The sequence below is a fragment of the Corylus avellana genome, chromosome ca6 (genome assembly GCF_901000735.1).
Source record: "Corylus avellana chromosome ca6, CavTom2PMs-1.0".
Classification (NCBI taxonomy): Eukaryota; Viridiplantae; Streptophyta; class Magnoliopsida; order Fagales; family Betulaceae; genus Corylus; species Corylus avellana.
Genome location: NC_081546.1, coordinates 22,161,907 through 22,181,928, shown reverse-complemented (window position 1 = coordinate 22,181,928; position 20,022 = coordinate 22,161,907). Strand labels below are relative to the sequence as shown.

Below are 20,022 nucleotides of genomic sequence, written 5' to 3'. Positions count from 1 at the left end.
TGCATGATCCACTACTGTCTGTCCTTGTAATTTAGCAACTGTGGCCATAATTGTTGTTAGCTTTGGATGTTCCGAGGAACCAAAATTTATTAGAGAAGGGCATGCTTTTTTTTTTTTTTTTTTTTTTTGGGGAGTGGGGTTACTCTTTTAGAGAAAGACAGGGCTTTTGTACAATTTACATGAAAACCAGAGTGGTTTTTTTTTTTACAATCCACCTATTATAGAATGATGAATGATTGAATGCTACATTTCACACCTATTTATCACACGTTACACTAGCAGGTATGACGTATTTTAAGCGGCTTATACTTTTATTTGTTTAAGGGACATTCGGATTTATATGCTCTTCTTTGTGTCTACATTATATTTTATATTGAGCTAAATAGTAATTTCTGATTTTATTTTGAGTGATGGGATTGTAAATGGATAGGATGAATTTGGTGGTAATTATGAAATTTTGTGAATGAATTAGCTAAGGAATTGACTTAATTTGAGGTAGTCAGCCTTCAAGAAAGTAGAGAGAAGAAGATGGATTTCAAGACAATATTTTCTGCATACCTTCATTGATTGTCTTCAATGTATTTATACAACTCTACTCAACTCCCTAACTGCCTTACAAGTTACAGCCAAGCTCAACATCTTTACAGGATTGCTACCAACTGGCAGAGTAAATGGTCCATTAAGACTGATCTATTATAAGAAATGCCCACAAATTGCATTCCTATTGAGCTTTTTACATTTAGCTATTCTTTATAAATTTGAGAAACTCACAAAAAGAGCCATTTAACGAGCTCTCTTCTCTAGTTTAAATTTAACTCTTGTTAGATATGCTCTCTAAATATCAAGAGCCGAAAAGTGAAAATTAGTTAATTTTTTAAGCTTATGTATTCATTTCCATTTTCTCTCTTATCTACCAAGAATAAATAAAAAATTAAAAAAGAATATTTTACTAAAGTAAAAAAAGATGTAAAGAGTTTTAGATATTACCACCTCATTCTCAATGTCTCTCCCAAACTACCAAGTGTCGATGTTCCCCCTAAACTACCAACAAAATGTAAAAGTCTCCCATAAGGACAAAAATACCCTTCATAAAATTGAAAAACTCTTCAATTTTTTTTTTTTTGGAAAAAAAAAAAAAAACTAAAAATAAAAAAAAAACAATTTTAAAAACCCATGTAGGCATTATCATCTCCAATGGCAGAAAACTCTTCTCCTATTCTCTATTAAATCATTGTTTATCCCTAAAGTGCAAGTTGATAGGAAGTAATTGATTTAACAATTTAATTAACACTTTTCCTCACGTGTGAACTTAAATTTTAAATCACAAATTATCTCAAAAACTTAAGCCAAAAGAAAATAATTAATTTAATAATTTAATTAATATTTTTAACATTTCCTATGCTCGTGGTGGCATTACCCCATCCCATTAGCAAATCAGACTTTTTCAATAGCAATGGCATAGAATTTTGCTGGATTGGCCTTTTGCTTTTTTTTTTTTCAGCTCCAGCATATAGAGATTCGCAAGAGACAAATTTGGAGCATATCTACAAAAACAGAGTTAATTATTTATGAATGGCAAATTATACAACCTATAGCCATCTTAATCATGGCCGTGTTTTGTGAAGAGGGGCATGTATATTATTATGCTCACGATATTATTATTGCCTCAAAATGTTTGTTGAAGAGAAGAAACCAGAAGCCCAAGTACAAAGAAAAAGTTTCTTCACTTTGCAAACCAGCATTTAGTCACTAAAGTTGATCAGCAATCTGAAATTGGGTAGAACTAAGATTGTTCTGACAGCGTATAATAGTTTCAGAAACTAAAAATTGAAGATTGAAAAGAAAATTCAGAAAGAAAAAAAATAATAAATAGGGAAAAGAAAGTCTCTAATTGCCCCCAAATAAGCAAACAGAGAAATAAGTAATTAGGGACTTTCTCTTTCCTCTTTGTTATGTTCCCTCTTCCTGAATTTCCTTTTCAATCCCCAATCCTTATTAAAAAAGAAAAACTGAAGTATAAATAATAAATCAACTTTATTATTATTATTCTCCTGCAACCCAATCTCCACGTGAACATGGACCACCACTAAAGTAGTGAAACCGATGAGAATCTCTCAAGACTATCAAACTTCCCTCAATCTTGGATATGTGTTTGATGGCCTTGTGACAGTCTCCACACACCTGCAAGTTTTTCATCATGCTGATTGGTCTCTCAGCTTGTATCGAATGAATATTTTTTTTTTTTTTTTTTTGAGGAACTCATCCAAGGCTAATTTCTTGCTGGATATTGCAGCACATGTTCCTTCTCCTCTTCCACATCATATAGAACCAATTTTGTAAAGAAACATACTCGTCCAGCTTCACAAATTGAATATAATAGTTTACCAATCTGCAGGGTTTACCAAGTTCAGGGCATAGAGTTGCAATGCCCCAATGGAGCTTTTCCATCTTATAAATCACTTCTATCTCACCAGTAATCTCCACACGAACACGAACCACCACTGAAGTGGTGAAAGCGATGAGAATCCCTCAAGATTATCAACCTTCCCTCAATCTTGGATATGTGTTTGATGGCATTGTGACAGTCTTCACATATCCGCAAGTTCTTCATCACACGGATTGGTCTCCCAGCGGGTATAGAAAGAATTCCAAATGCCACGGCTAATTTCTCGCTGTGATACTTCAGCATATGTTCCTTCTCCTCCTCTTCCACGTCATGTAGAACCATATTTGTAGAAGAAACATACCCGTCCAGCTTCATTTTCAAATTCAACTCCTCTAAAAAGGCATATATTCTATCCTTGTCTGGGTGGAAGTGGTCCCCAGCTGAAAATGTATGAATCTTATTCTGTGCTTCAAGCCAACTATACCCAGGTACTTTCCTAACATGGCTATCTCTCATTTTCAATCTCATCTTGCTAACATCGCCCCATCTACCTGAAGCTGCATACATATTTGAGAGAAGAACATACATTCCTGAATTATCAGGTTCCATCTCAAAAATAATCTTAGCAGCCTTTTCACCTAATTCAGTATGGCCATGAATCCTGCTTGCTCCAAGTAGAGCACCCCATGTAGCAGCATCTGGTTCGAAAGGCATATTTCTCATTAAATTCTGGGCCTCGTCCAGACGCCCAGCTCGACCAAGAAGATCAATCATACATGTATAGTGTTTTGAGTTTGCTGTTATTCCATAATCCCGATCCATTGAATAAAAATACTCTGTGCCCTTTTCTACCAAGCCAGTATGACTACAAGCAGACAATACACCAACCTGAAACACAGTAGAAAAGGGAAAGAAAAAAACCATTAGATGGAGAAGAAGACATGCACAACTAAAGAGATTATTAAAAACACTAGGTTAACTAAAGAGATGATTAAAAACACTATGTTGAAGCTCTTTCCCAAATTATTTTCATCTACAGAATTAATCACCATAATATGAGAAATAGAAATAGTGACTCTGTCAAATTACAAAGTTATCCTTCCATTGATCATAGACATGGTAACAAATTTGAAGAAAGGTGCCATCTAGTTAAGTTTTTGGAGAGTAGTTTCGAAGAAGCAAGATATGCAATAATTTGATACAGAGTGATGCTTAAAATGATGTGGTAATATGAGGAAGGAAAAAAAATTTCTTTCAAAAGTAATTGTTTTTCATTTTACTGTGAGGCTTTATTTTATGTATTTATTTGCTTTTTCACTCCCAACGTTCATCAAAACATAATTCTTATCATACTCTTTGTCAGTCTTCTTTCCTTTTCTTTTCATTTTTTTTTTCCAACTTCAAAAGCAAGAAAAGTACTGATGTTATTCATACGTCTTTCTCTCATTCAAAAATAAGAGAAGAAGATAATAAGAAAACATAAACGGAAGCAACCAAATGGTTCTACAAGCAGTTATTTCCATAGGGAGGAGACTCAATAAACAATCAAGATTCAATAGCTTAAAACAGTTTCAGTGTGAAAAGAGAACGGGATGGGCGGGGCTGTGGTTGAAAAAGTATGTACAACAGAGAAAGCGAATGAAAGTAAACCTAGAGAATTGATGCACACCAATCTTCATAAATTCCTATGACCTAATCATGAATGAAAACTACCACATTTTGAACAAAATCAGTCTTAAAAGGTATTGTGGAAGATACTCAAAGCACAACTACTATGACGCTTAGGTGAGGAAATATTTCTTATAGGCTCTAAATTTCTATTCCTTGTTAGATAAAGAATATTAAATTGCTTATGATCCTAGTTCTTATTCCCTAGTGGAAAATAAACACTAATCACTTATATTAAAAGAAGAATACTTTCTTTCACACTGGGCAGACTCAAAATAAGTCTTATTCAAAATAAGAATTTGAGACAACTTTCAATAATATAGTATGATGAAATTGAAACTAATACAGTAAACTCAAGATACTTTCCATATGATGGAAATAAGTAAATAGGAGGTTTAGCAAGAAACTTGATCCCATGAATGGTGGGTGCCTTAACATATTTGTTTAGAAGCTTTAGCACGACATTTTAGGCTACGTGGCCATCTTAGCATGGCCTAGGTGATGACTTGACCAAACTGGTCCAAAACGTTGATTCAGCAATCATTTCCCAAAACAGGCATCTCTCAGAAAATCAAACAAGACGTTCTCTCACCAAGAACTCATACAGGTACGGTAAACCAATTTGGCAAAAAAGTCAAGGGATAAATCAAATTGAAGGCCTAAATGAAAATTAAATTAAATCAAAGGCTTAAAACAATAATTACCATAGTGACACTGTCTGGTTTGATACCCGCTCTCTTCATTGACTCAAAAACCATCAATGCCTCCTTGCCAAATCCATGTCTCGCATATCCTGCAATCATTGTGTTCCATGACACAACATCCTTTTCTGCTATATCATCAAATATATCATATGCTTCATCTATGCTTCCACATTTACAATACATTGCCAGAAGAGCATTCCCCACATAACAACCAGTCTCATATCCTGCCTTAACCACCCGCCCATGCAACTGCTTCCCCAAGTCCAGAGCAGCAATATCAGCACATGCACTCAAAGAACAGGTAAGTGCAGACCTATTTATTTTCCCCCCATCCCTTTTCATCTTAACAAATAGATGCAAAGCCTCCTCGCCATGACCAATTTGAGCATAACCAGCAATAATTGCTGCCCAAGAAATACAGTCACGATGAGGCATCCTATCAAACAAATTCCTAGCTTGAGGAATATTCTCACTCTGAGCATAGCCAGTAATCATTGTATTCCAAGAACATATGTTCCGACAAGGCATCGCCTCAAACAATTCCCTTGCCATGTCCATTCTCTTGCACTGCACATATCCCGCAATCATTGCATTCCATGAAACCTCATTTTTCTCTGGCATCTCATCAAAAAGTCTTCTTGCTTCATCCAACATCCCATTCTGTACATACCCAGACACCATAGCTGTCCACGTAAACACATCCCTAATTGGAGACTCCTCAAACAATCTACTAGCTTCAGACAACTCCCCATTCTGGGCATAACCTGTAATAATAGTATTCCACGAAATCTCATCTCTTATAGGCATCCGATCAAAAAGTCGTCTAGCATCAATCAATCTCTTCCTCTTTACATACCCACTCATCAAACAATTCCAAGACACCAATTCCCAATCCAATTTTGACTCGAACAACATACCAGCCTCGCTTATCCTCCCATTCTGCACATACGCCGAAAGTAACCCATTCCATGATATCTCATTCTTATCCGGGATCATATAAAAAATTTTCCTTGCCTCATCGACATACCCATTCTGGGCATACCCAGACAACATAGCATTCCACGAAACAACATCCCTTTCGGGCATCCGATCAAACAAAGCACGAGCATCGCTAAGATTCCGATTCCTCACATACCCACTAAGCATCACATTCCAAGAAACCAAGTCTCTCTCAGGCATTTTCTCAAACAGATCTCTCGCAAGATCAAACTTGCCATTCGACAAGAACCCAGACATCATGGTGTTGTAGGAGACCGAGGTCCGGCGTGGCATGGCGTTGAAGATGCGGAGAGCAGACTCACACCGGCCGCTGCGCATGTGTCTGGTGATGGCCATATTCGATTCCACAATGTCCAAGTCTGAGGTAGCTGACTTCTTGTTCTTGTCATTGCGCCTTTTGGTCAATGTTCCCTTTGACGGAGTTGGAGTTTTTGTTGTGCTTTCGATCCTCTTGTTGATGGGATGGTTATGGAGCGAGCGATAGCAGGTGCTGTGTAACTCTCTCACAAGGTAACTGCCGCGCATTGCCTTGAGCGTCAATTGTTTTATTTTCATCAGCATACGAATTTATAAATGCCGGCGCGCGCGCGTTCTGCTTTTTGTTTTTTTTCTTCATGAAAACTCGAATCCGACAAAATCCACGTACAAAATGGAATTGACCAATCACATAAATTACGCATATTTGCTTTTTTCGGCTTTTTAACAAATATTAATTTTTGATTTTAACTTTAATAATTTTAATTTATCCTCCATTATGATCAGGGGTCAACCCCAGGATTTGTAACTTTGGGGACGAACTTATACAAGTACATAAACATGTAAACATATACAGTATCTCTCTATATTTGTAAGTGTGTGTTTATATAAAATAAATATAGAGAAGTCTTAAAATTAATTTCATAGTAAATTGTAAGTTATTATTGCAAACAAAAGTTACATGTCTTAATATAAATTTAACTCTTTCTTCTAATGAGATCTCTTGAAGCTTCCAAAAATAACATAGTCAAGCCGTGGTGAACTGAAATTCACCAATTAAATAGGAAAATTTTGGTTTTTTTAAGCTAATAGAAGGGACAAAACTAATAGAAAATTTTAGGAGGGCAAAAATATAATTTTGGGGGAACAAAACTAAAAAAAAGAAGAAGAAGAAAAAAAAAAAATAGTAAAAGGGCAAAAATATAATTTTGAGAGGGCATATTTCTAAAAATATTATATATTTTTTTAAAAAATTCAAAATATTTGGCGGGACATTTGCCCCCCAAACCCTTGCTGTCCTTCCGCCCCTGATCATGATCCTAATTATTCAGATAAAAAAAATCTTTTTTTTTTTTTGACATGTTCGCATAAGAGGGGGAAGGAGATTCGAACTAGTGACCTTAGCTTCATTAGGCGTGGTCTTAACCGATTGAGTTACCTCTTGAGAACAAACAAATCTGTTTTTAAATGCTTGTTAGGTCAAACTTGGTGAGGATACCATATACGTTCGTGTGTGTATATATGGGATGATTTCATGTGAAAATTTGAGACTTTTTTTTACTGAAAGTTGGTAACGTGTCTGGATAACATGCTTTTTTTTTTTTTTAGAGCAGAATGCTTTTACGTGAAAGTATGAGACTTGTGTACTAAAAGGTAGGTAACTTATCTCAAGGGCTCGATAGATTTTGGGGCCTGAGGCAATAAGTTTACGTGGGGCATTTTTCTTATATTTAAATATTAATTATTTTATATTTATTTTAATATTTATATTATATTTATTTTTTTAAAAAATCATTATTCTTACTTTTTATGATGCATAATTACTAATTAAGTTTTTATAATCAAGTTTTCCAACATCTCATTTTTAATTGATAATATGAATATTCCATTTAATTTTTTTTGTGACATTGTCCATCTTAGGTAGGATTTTATCAAATTTAATTTTGAAAAAAATTATTTCTTTATAGGCAATCGTAACATGTATTGAGCGATACATTTAAAAAAGAATCAAATATTTTTATATAATTTAATATGTCAATCAGAACACTTTCTTTTATTTGTAAAATTTTGTTTAAAAACTTTTTTTTTTATTTTTTTATTATTACTTATTAGATATAGAATGACTTATCACTTGATTCAAGAACATGAAATAATAAGGGCATGTTTGAGATTGCGTTTGAGATGCCTAAAAGTGCGTTTAATACTCAAAAAGTCCATTCGAAGAAAAAAATAGTCGTTTGGTAAAAAAATTAAAGCTTTTAAGGGTCCAAAAAGTCTAAAAATTGTCAAAACGCACTTTTAGCAAACTTAAAAATGAAGCTTTTGCCAAAAAGCGTTTTTTAACTTAAAAACTTTATTTCTCAAATGAAATCCCAAATAGGCTCTAAGACTTAAAAGAAAAAAAGTGTTGAGAAAAATAGAAAGGTATAAAGTGCAATTTATTGTGGAATACGATGTGAAAAAAAAAAAAAAAAAGGATGTTGAAAAGGAGTAATATTATAAGTCATCTTAGAGTCATCATGGGGTCTTCTCAAATGTGATATGGCTTTTAAAATTACTATTGAATTTGAGATGTGATGTATTGAACTTTGATCTATTAGTAATTTTAAAAGTCATATCACATTTGTGATGACTCTAGGAACACTTATAGCATTACTCGTTGAAAAGTCACTGATATTGTAATTTTATCTGTTATTCACAATGCAAACAATTAGAGTTTTATGCACTTTGAAAACTTTTCACTTTTTAAAAATTTATGGATGGTGAGACTTTTCATGAATATGAATAATGAATTTCAATCCATAATTACTATGATCATAATTAGATACTATTTATTAACTTTTACTAGGGGTGTCAACCCAGTCCGATTTTTCGATTTTTGGCCAAAGCCGGAACTGGAACCGGGGTACCCCGGTTCTCAATTTTGAGAAACCAGAACCGGAACCGGCACCCTGGTTACCGGCTGGTTCTGGTTTTACCCGGTCCGGTAACCGGTTTTTTAAAAAAATTGGTTTTTGGGCTTATTTTATGTATTAGGCCTAAAATAAGCCAATTTTTTTTTTTTTTCATAAGTTGGCCCATTTTTTTTAAAAATCTATTAGTTTATTTGTCTAAATTAAATGGGCTTTGTTGTGATTGTTTCAAATAATTAAAAAATAAACCTAAAAAAGTCAAAAAATCCTAAAAAATCAATGTTTTTGCCTATTTGGGCTTTAGAAATAAAAATTTAATTTTTTAAATACCCTAAACCTAAACCTAAGTGTATATATATATATATTATAAAATACAATGGAAACCTGGTTCTGGTATTCCCGATAAAAATCGGGTACCAAAAACCAGTACCGGAACCGGGGTACCTGGTTTTTGGATTTTTCAAACTGGAACCGGAACCGGGACCCCGGTTTCCCAGTTTCCGATTTCCTGGTTTTCCGGTTTTCCGGTTCCAATTCCAGTTTCCCGGTAATTTTTGACACCCCTAACTTTTAGCATTTTAGAACCTTAAATATTTTTTTTAGAAAATATCTTTATTCCTGGTCCAACAGCACTTGAAGTTCCTTCACTAATTTTTTCCCCTCCTCTCTCGCCAGCACTCCTTCTCTCCCTTGGATGGACAATAATTTTTTATTTATTTATTTTTTCCACGCAGTTAATGGTGCCTGTAGGATCTCGCCGAGTTTGCTGCCATAGGACAAAATTTTTTCTACAGCCACATGATTTTGCCTCCAAGGTTTCCCACAAACCGGCATGCACCTGTGCTTCATCCCATCCTTATTGGACAACTTCTCCATAATCCTTCTCAAGGGCCCAGCTGGCTTTATACCGGAAAATAGAACACTTCTTATTTTTTCCAGATTTTCCATCTAGGCGCAAAAAAACAGAGAGGTGGTCCAACCCTAATGCGAATTCTACCATTATTCTTGCCTTAGGAAAACTATCTCTCCACTTTTGATTTGCCACCCCCTTATCAAGCCGTTCTTTTATAAAATCCATGTCTTTCCAGCAATTAGTCCACGTATATTTAGGCCCCGAAAAGCCTAAATCCGTTAATTCACACTCCTCTAGGGCTTGCTGGAAATCTTTCATCTGGCTTCCATTTTGTGTATTACCTCCCAATTTTTCGGATGGGGTTAAGATTTCATTGAAGTCCCCAACACATACCCATGGCAAAGGGGTAAATTGTGCCAGAATTTTGAGTAAGCACCATTATTCATGTCGTTTAGCCACATCCGGGTGTCCGTAGAAGCCAGTAAACTTCTATGGAATGCAGTTCGGCCAATCATGTATCACCCCATTGATGTGATGTTGACTATAATTTTGTACTTCGACATTAAACTCCTCACCTCACATCAAAGCAAACCCTCTACTTCTTCTAATACAATCCACCACAAATAGTCCATTGTAGCCAAGTTTGCATCTAATCAGCTCCATTTTATTTTGGCGGAGCTTGGTTTCCATAAGGAAAACCAAAGTGGGTCGCTTTTCCTTCATCAAACAGTTTAGGGCTCTAATTGCACGAGGGTTCCCAAGCCCCCGACAGTTCTAACTTAGGATCATCATAACGGTTGGCGGGGCTATCCCACACCCTCAGCCATCCCCGATCCTAAATCATTCGTCACGTTGCCATTCAATTTTCATCCCTTCTCAACAATTCTACCTTCTCCCCCAGGTCCTTTTCTTTTTTTTTTCATTCCTGGCGCATCAACCTCCTCCCCATACTTCCATTTCCACGTAATCAGTGCCTTCTCAGGATTTCAATTTGCCTCTTGGGCTGCTTTGACAGTCCGGGCCATGTCAGAGATAAGTGGGCCTGTATGAATAGATCCTCCTAGGCTTACTTTCTGACCCATGCCTTAATTTTTGACCTAACAGCACCATTATTTCCTTTTGTCACTGTGTGCCCATGCCAATAAAGGAAAGATTTTTTTCGAATGCCCTCCAGCTCGTCAACCCTATCTCCCAGAGGAGATTTCCCTTATTCGAAGCCCGTAAATCCCTCCACCGTATCTCTTGTTGATTGTCCCCTAGAAAATTGAAAAATTCTCCATTATTCTCTCCCCCAAATACATTCGTTGCTGCCGTATCCCCCATAACTGGAGCGTCATGATTGCTTCCGTATTCATTGCCGCTAAGTTTGCTACTTTCCTTATGGGTTTTAACCGGCGAGCTTGCCGGAGTCTCTTCCCTGGACTCATCCATCTCCTCCATTGCCTCCGGTCGTGAGCTCTTCTGATCATAATTCCTCATACCAGCATGGAAAGGCCGTGCAGTACAATGCTCAGGTGCCGAGTAATCAGATCTCGCAGTTTCAGCTCGGAACTCATGCCTCCCTTGGTTCTGATCCCCCCTTCGAGTTGGTGAGGACTCCCACAGTCCCAGGCCAAACTGAGCACTGGGCTCCCGGTTTCTCATGCTACTCCTCTTCTGGCACCCCACTTCCATGTCGGATAACACCCCACTAGAAGCAATACTTCAGGAGCCTTTCATATTGGAATGCAATCCAAGTTGATTCCCCCTGCAGCTTTGGCATACACCCCCTGGATAGAGGCTTGGATAAACCTATCGAGATTTTGACACTCAAGTATTCCCCCCAGCCAACGCCACCCGCATTCGTATCAACCTCTTCCACCACTCCGACAGTAGCCCCAATTTTCTTCCCAATCTCCTTCCTCATACAAACTAGTGGCAAGTGGAACATTCTTACCCAGAACGAAGCTCTATCAAACGTTATTTTTTATGGCGATGATTAGCTAGCAAAATCCTCCACAAAAAACAAGGCACCTTCAAACACCCAAGGACGCCCCTCAAGAACTTTCTCCTTGTCCCGACTATTCTCAAATTCGATCATGAACAAGTTTTTGCCCAACACTTTGAAGAAAATGGATCCCAAAGGTTTCCACCATTTCAAGAGTGCATTTTTGATGGTCTCCTTCCTCACATACTTATCAGCAACCAATTTACCCACAATGTATAATTGACCTCTAGTAGCAACAATGTGCACTTCGTCCTTGAAAATTTTGACCTCCTCACATTCCTCCCCCAATAGTGGGTGATTTGGCCATGGGTTAGGCAGATCTTCCGCCATTATTGCAATCAAAAAATTTTCAACAGCACGTGCTACTTCCTTAATCTTCAAAGAGACAAGGGAAACGACTCATTCTCCTCTAAGTGAACCCTAGCGAGAAAAAACTCAACAATTTTCGAAATACACATTATTTTCACGAATGTGCCAATGCTAGGAGACATAAAAACTTTATTGGAGAAATAATGGATGACACGGGGCAGCTATGGGAGACATCTGATAAGGTGGAAATGGCATTTGTCAATTATTTTTCCAATTTATTCACTGTAGTAGACGGTGTGGACATGGAGCCTTGCCTTCAACACATTAATGTGGGGGTTTCTAGGGACATGAATGCCGAGTTGTTGAAAGAGTTCTCCAAATATGAAATAAGTGTTGCACTTCTCCAAATGGGTCCGATAAAAGCCCCGGGTCCGGACAGATTCACAGCGGGTTTTTTTCAAAAAAAAATGGAGTACTATGGGAGATGAGGTATGTAATGTTGTTATTGATATCCTTAATTATGGAATGATTTCTGCAGCCTTAAATTTGACTTATATTGCACTTATTCCCAAAGCTAAAATTCCATCGTGTGTGACGGAATTTAGACCGGTAAGCTTGTGTAATGTGCTTTATAAACTGATCTCTAAGATGTTGGTTAATAGATTGAAAAAGGTTCTCCCTTATATTATATTCCCAACAAAAAGTGCCTTTATCCCAGGCCATTTGATTACTGATAATATTCTAGTTGCTTATAAGATGCTCCACGCTATGCACACCAGTATGAGGGGAAAGAAGGGTTTTATGTTGGTCAAGCTCGATATGAGTAAAGCCTATGATATGGTGGAGTGGAGGTTTATGGAGGCAGTTATGAGGCGCATGGGTTTCAATATAAGGTGGATTAACCTGATTATGATGTGTGTCACTTCAGCAAAGTACGAGGTCCTAGTAAATGGGACGCCATGTGGAAGTATTACTCCTTTTAGGGGTATCAGACAGGGTGATCCTATATCTTTTTATTTATTTTTGATTTGTATTGAGGCCTTGAGTTCGCTGCTGAATAAAGCGAATAGGGATGGTTTGTTGACGGGGGTTCCCACATCAAAAAGGGGTCCTTATGTGAACCATCTCTTTTTTACCGATGATAGCTTATTGTTTTACAGGGCTAATATCACACAATGGAGCAATGTTACGAGTGTGTCAAGGGTGTATGAGGTTGCCTCCGAACACAAAATGAATCAAAACAAGACGGTAATTTTTTTCAGCAATAACACTCCCGTGGTCGATAAAAATAATATTTTGACACTTGTTGGGATTCTAACTTCTCAGCAATATGATACCTGTTTGGGATTACCCGCTCTAGTGGGTAAATCGAGAACATCAACCTTTAGAAGTATCATCGAACTGGTTTGGAATCGACTTCAAGATTGAAAGTTGAAATTTCTCTCTCAAGCTGGGAAAGAAATCCTGTTGAAGGCAGTTGTACAAGCCATTCCAACTTATTGCATGAGTGTGTTCCGTCTTCCGAAGACGTTATGTTCGGAGATAAACTTACTCATGCAAAAGTTTTGGTGGGGTCACAAGGAGAAGGATAAACAGATTGCTTGGATGAGCTGGAGTCATATGGGGCTTCAAAAAAGACGTGGAGGCATGGGATTTAGAGACTTCACATGTTTTAACAACGCCCTCTTGGCAAAACAGTGTTGAAGGATATGGAAAACGCCGGATAGCCTCATTGCAAGAATTATGAAAGCCAAGTATTTTCTGTAGTGTTCTATTTTGGAAGCCCAACTAGGAAAAAGTCCATCCTTTGCTTGGAGAAGTATCCAAAGTTCGTGTGATTTGCTTCGAGAAGGTTTAGTTTGGAGAGTGGGGAGTTGTGACAAAATACACATCTGGCAAGATAGGTGGATTACCCAACCTAACACTTTTAAGATACAATCAAAGCCTACTATTTTAGCCCCAACAACTACTGTTAGTGAGCTCATAGATGAGGTGACATTAAGGTGGAATCATGCATTGGTGAACTAGATTTTTTCCTAAGAAGAGGCAAAACTCATCCTCTCTATCACACTTAGTGGCACACGGTAAGATGATGTTTTTAAATGGAGAGGCACGACTAAGGGGGTCTTCTCAGTATGGAGCGCTTATCAGATGCAAAAAGAGGTGGAGGAGACGAGTCAAGCTGAAAGTTTGCATGGTGGCCGCTTTAGTGGGGTGTGGGGGAAGCTATGGAAACTGCCAATTCCAAATGTGGAAAAAAAAACTTCTTATGGAGGGCTTGCCATGATATTTTACCGATTAGAGCAAATCTTTGCAGGCGTAAAATTATTGAAAATTCCAAGTGCCCAATATGTCAGCTGGAAGATGAAACGATTGCCCATATATTATGTAACTAGCCCTCGGCTGTGGATGTCTGGAGTGAAGGAGAGAGGATATTTCAGAAAATCTCCTCCCATGACCAGAACTTCCTACAAGTTGCAGAGGAGATGTTTGAAAGGTGTGATAGTGAGGAAATCCTTAAGTTTACAAGTATAGCAAGGAGGCTCTGGTTAAGGAGAAATGAAGTTATACATGGAGGCTCTTTTGCTCATCCGGTAGCAATGGTTCAGTCCACAATGGAAGCTATTACCGCCTATCAAGCAGCCCACGAGTCTGGACACCTTATAGGTGCTACGGGGAGACTGAATCAATGGATGGCACCCTCGGTAGTCTGGTTAATGGCGAACTGGGATGCGGCAATTAATAGACAGCAAGGAAGATGGGGACTGGAGGTGATCTGGAGGGACCATGTAGCGCCCCAAAATTTTTAAAGTTATTTAAATAGATTATTTCGATAATGATGTTATTTTAATATCCATTGTAGCCAAGGATTTTAATTCTTGAAAAATTTATGGTGTTTCAGAGTGTGGTAATTGGTGAAATAATAGGATAGTAAATGGTATGAAGAATTGTATGGGTAGGTAGAATAGTAAAGGTAGAATAGTCAATGATAGGTATAAGGATGGTAGAATTTTAAATAAGAAGATAAAATAGTCAATAGTAGGTATAAGGAGGGTAGAATTGTAGATAAGAATGTAGAATAGTCAATTGTAGGTATACTAAGTGGGTAGGTGGAATAGTAAAATGAGGGTATAATTGTAAATTGAAGGTAGAATAGTATTTGGTTTTCTCCTATAAATAAAGCTCTTCCCCTTCACAATTTTCACTACTCCCCTCCCATCTCTTGCACATATTCTTCCTTATTCCGCTTTTTACTCGGTCTTTCTTCTTTCTGAGAGTGTTTGCTCAGAGCAGAGAGAGAAAGGGCGAGACAAAGCGCTGCAAGAAAGAAAGAACACAAGAGATAACAGACCTTAGAAATTAGTTTCAAACGATATACTAGTGGTATTAGTCAGATTGGAGCAATTAGATTCTTTCAGACCACTTTTAGCTTCAGTCTATAGGTAAGTAAATTCACTACCCCCTTCTAAAATTACTTCATGTCATGCAATTTATACATTTTTGTATCAAATTATAAATGATTATTTTATTTACCAGTCATGGAGATATGTTGCATGCCTGAAAGATTTCTAAAAGAATTATTTAGAAAGCTTCTATTTCTTTAAACGCTTTCTAAATAGAACAAGTTTATATTTGATAAAGTCTCTATTTTGAGAAAAGAAAGTTGAGAAATGATGATTATAAGAAAGAAGAATGATGATAAACCCTACTACATGTTGCCCTAAGATGCATCAAAAGAAGTACAAAGAAAAGTACAAGAAATGAATTAAATGTTTATGAAATGAGAGCTCATGTATGGAGGAGAGTATTTTTGGCCCCAAGATAAGTAAGGATGAGAGGAGTTCGGTATCGATATTCGGATGGAGGCGAAACCACTGAAGGAGGCTATGCCAGAAGGTGGTATTCCATCAACATGACCTTTGAGTGCACCAAGAAAAGAGTTAATTGACGGTCGGGCATGGCTGATGTCACAGTTCAGTGCCATGGTCACAAGGACCCGCAACCCTCGTATACAGGGGTAATAGTGTACATGGGCCCTAATATGAGAAAATGATAAATTTAAAAAATGATATACTATGATGATTTACAATGATGATTTATAACGATGATATACTATGATGATTTACAATGATGATTTATGACGATGATTTATTCATAGACGTAATAGTATGTATATGCTATGGGAGATGCAACCGTACATACATGTATTATTATGGTTGGATGTATATTTATTTGTGAAAACGATTTTCAAAACTGAGAACAAGGAGTAAAACTATTTATGGTTGTGGATTTTACTTGCTGGGCTCCCTTTGGGCTCATTCAGTTTTATTTCTTGTTTTCAGGTAGAAAGAACGCTAGAATAGGAAGCCGGAATGGGGACGGGAATAATTATTAATTTTCAAAGTCTTTTCATATCAATTATTGTAATAATATGATATTCCGCAATTAAAGTTTAATGTTTTCTAATTTCGCTTGTAATAAAATCTCTTGAAGAATGTTTTATACATTTATCGTATCCTTTAAAATCAAGTACTCTGATAGACCTTATAGATCTTTGTAAAAATTTTTGTTGTAAACGAAGAAAAGTGACAAACTCAGCCTTAACGGGCTGGGATGTTACAGACCATACGGGGCAGATGATAGCGGCAAAGTGTTCTACTCGATTGGGATGTTTGGACCCAGCAACTGTTGAAGCAATAGCTGCCTTGGAAGCTCTTCTTTTCTGCAATAGGTTGGGCTATGACATAATTCAATTTGTGGGTGATGCGAAGATGGTGGTAGATGCGGTCATAGCCAACGAACTAGATTGGAGCAACAAAGGCCATATCATTGATGCTATAAGGACGAACACCCGATCTCTTTATCATTGGTAGATGTCACATGTTCCCAGGGAAGCAAATCAAATCGCTCATGTCTTAGCAAGAATGGCGTCAAAACAAGGCATGGAGAACGAGTGGTTCATTGAACCACCCAATTAATTAAAGATCTTCTTGCTATTGAGCAATTTGTACCTTTTACCTGATCGAGATATTCAATGAAGCTATCACCTTATTTCAAAATGAAAAAAATCTTTATTGTACAATTATTAATCGGGGCCTTAATTAGACACTATTAATTATTAACGTTTTACCATGTTAGAGCCTTAAAATATTTTTTTAGAAAGAATCTCTACTTTACAATTATTAATTGGGGCTTTAATTAGGTACTATTTATTGATTTTTTACCATATTAAAGCCTTAAAAAAAATTAGAAAAAAAAATTAATGTATAATTATTAGTTGGGGGCTTATATATATATAAGCTGAGTTTTGGCTTAAAGAGTGCTTAGAATTACGACACGTGTCATGAACCCATGTGTTAGAGATTGCCTAAAATTGCGACACGTAGCATTTTAAAGAATGAACAAGTTTTGGGCATTTAAAACCTAAGGGTTTTATTTGTAATGCATTTAATTATTTAAATGAAAAAAACAAAAAGTTTCAAAATTCTCTCTCTCTCTCTTTGTATATCAATATTGTGAGACAATTAAAACGTAGAAATTTTATTTGTAATATATTTAATTGTCTTAATGAAGAAAACAAAAGGTTCCCAAATTTTCTCTTTCTCTCTCTATTTTTTCCTTTTATCTTCTCTTACTTTCTATTTTCGTTTGTGTCCCTTATATATATATTTTTTCAAATTTATATACTATTTTTATTCAAATTGATTATTTCTCTTTTGTAAATTTTATAATTAAAATGTAGGGGTTTTATTTGTAATATATTTAATTGTCTTAATGAAGAAAACAAAGGTTCCCAAATTTTGTCTTTTTGTCTCTATTTGTCTTTATGTCTTCTCTTACTTTCTGTTTATATCCTACAATTAAAACCTAGGAGTTTTATTTAGGATGCATTTAATTGATGTCTTAGTGAAGAAAACAAAAGGTTCTAAAATTCTCTTTCTCTCTCTCTTTATTTTTCTTTTTTCTTCTTTTGCTTTCTATTTATATCTCAATGTTATTTTGTAAGTTTTACACTCAATTTAGGAAAGAAAAAAAAAACGAGAGAGAGAGTTTCCAATTGTTGTTTTTGAATGAAAAAATATACTTAAGTTCTTTTCTTTCTTTTCTTTTTTGTTTTTTTGTTTTTGTTTTGTTTTGTTTTTTTTTTTTTTGCCTAGAATAGTTCTCAAATTATATTAAGGTATCTTCATTTTTTTCCTTTTTTAATCTTATCTTGTATTTATATTTCTTCCATTTTCGTTTTTTGTTTCCCATATATATATATATATAATTTATTTTTCTTCAAATTGTTCTTCTTTTTTTTTTTTTTTTTTTTTTCTTTTTTCCTGGTAAATTTTACATTGGATTCAAGAAATGATAGTGATAGATAGTTCTCTACTGTTATTTTTAGTTGAGGAATTTTTAGTTTGCGTTGTTGTTCATTGAGTAATTTATTCTTCTATTTACATGCCTAATTAATAGATGACATTGGTTTTCAAGGTTTCATTGAAATATGGAAACGTATACTGCAGAAAAAGACAATACTTTCAATTATATTAAATATTCTATTTTTAGTTTTTTATCTTTATTTCATGTGGTTATGCAATTCTATTTTTGTTTTTTTCCTTAAATTTTCTACTAAATTATATATTATATATGTTATTTCATTCTTCAATTTTTATTCCTTATATTTTGTTCTAATTTATATATATTTTTTTATTCAAATTGATTATTTTTCTTTTGTAAATTTTACGTTGAATTGAAGGAAATGATAGTGAAAAAGAGGTATGAGGTATGAGGTACGAATTTTTAGATTATGCTGATGTTCCTTGAGTTTTTTTTTTTTTTTTTTTTTTTTTTTTCAGTTTGTCCTAAAAGTAGTTCGTTTTATGTTATATATGTGAAAGGTCGTCCAAATGAAAAAAAAAAAAAAAGCTTTATTTGATAATACTTTTTTCCTATACCTTTGAATTTCATTGGAACTAGGACAAATATAGAGAAAGACATATTTATTTCATGTTGTTTTATTTTTCCTTATTTTCTGTTCTATGTTTGTGTCCCTTATATTTTTTCAAATTTATATATTATTTTTATTTAAATTGATTACTTCTCTTTTGTAAATTTTATAATTAAAATGTATGGGTTTTATTTATAATATATTTAATTGTTTTAACGAAGGAAACAAAAGGTTTTCAAATTTTGTCTTTTTATCTCTATTTGTCTTTATGTCTTTTCTTGCTTTTTGTTTATATCCTACAATTAAAACTTAGGGGTTTTATTTAGGATGCATTTAATTGATGTCTTAGTGAAGAAAACAAAATGTTCTAAAATTCTCTCTCTCTCTTTATTTTTCTTTTTTCTTCTTTTGCTTTCTATTTATATCTCAATGTTATTTTGTAAGTTTTACACTCAATTTAGGAAAGAAAAAGAAACGAGAGAGAGAGTTTCCAATTGTTGTTTCTGAATGAAAAAATATACTTAAGTTCTTTTCTTTCTTTTCTTTTTTTGTTTTTTGTTTTTGTTTTTGTTTTTGTTTTTGTTTTGTTTTTGCTAGAATAGTTCTTTTCAATTATATTAGTATCTTCTTTTTTTTTTTTTTTTCGTTTTTTTAATCTTTATTCTTGTATTTATGTTCTTCCATTTTCGTTTTTGTTCCTTATATATATATATACACATTATTTTTCTTCAAATTGATTACTTCTATTTTTTTTTAATTTTTTTTTTCTGGTAAATTTTACATTGGATTCAAGAAATGATAGTGATAGATAGTTCTCTACTGTTATTTTTAGTTGAGGATTTTTTAGTTTGCGTTGTTGTTCATTGAGTAATTTATTCTTCTATTTACATGCCTAATTAATGGATGACATTGGTTTTCAAGGTTTCATTGGAATCGGGAAATGTATACTGCAGAAAAAGACAATACTTTCAATTATATTAAAAATTCTATTTTTAGTTTTTTTTTTTTTTTTTATCTTTATTTCATGTGGTTATGTAATTCTATTTTTGTTTTTTTCCCTTAAATTTTCTACTAAATTATATATTATATATGTTATTTCATTCTTCGATTTTTATTCCTTATATTTTGTTCTAATTTATATATTTTTTTTTATTCAAATTGATTATTTTTCTTTTGTAAATTTTACGTTGAATTGAAGGAAATGATAGTGAAAAAGAGGTATGAGGTATGTGGTATAAATTTTTAGATTATGTTGATGTTCATTGAGTAGTTTTTTTTTTTTTTTTTTTTT

General features: G+C 34.8%; 1 protein-coding gene across 1 annotated transcript; it reads right to left on the bottom strand.

The window, feature by feature from the left end:
* Positions 1-1,653: 1,653 nt before the first annotated feature.
* Positions 1,654-6,312, bottom strand: LOC132185377 (pentatricopeptide repeat-containing protein At4g02750). The gene is made up of 2 exons (XM_059599156.1): positions 4,759-6,312; positions 1,654-3,274 (listed from the first exon to the last, which is right to left on the bottom strand). Exons 1-2 carry the CDS (start codon positions 6,310-6,312, stop codon positions 2,468-2,470), a joined length of 2,361 nt encoding a protein of 786 aa, XP_059455139.1. The 3' UTR covers positions 1,654-2,467.
* Between the last annotated feature and the right edge of the window lie 13,710 nt (positions 6,313-20,022).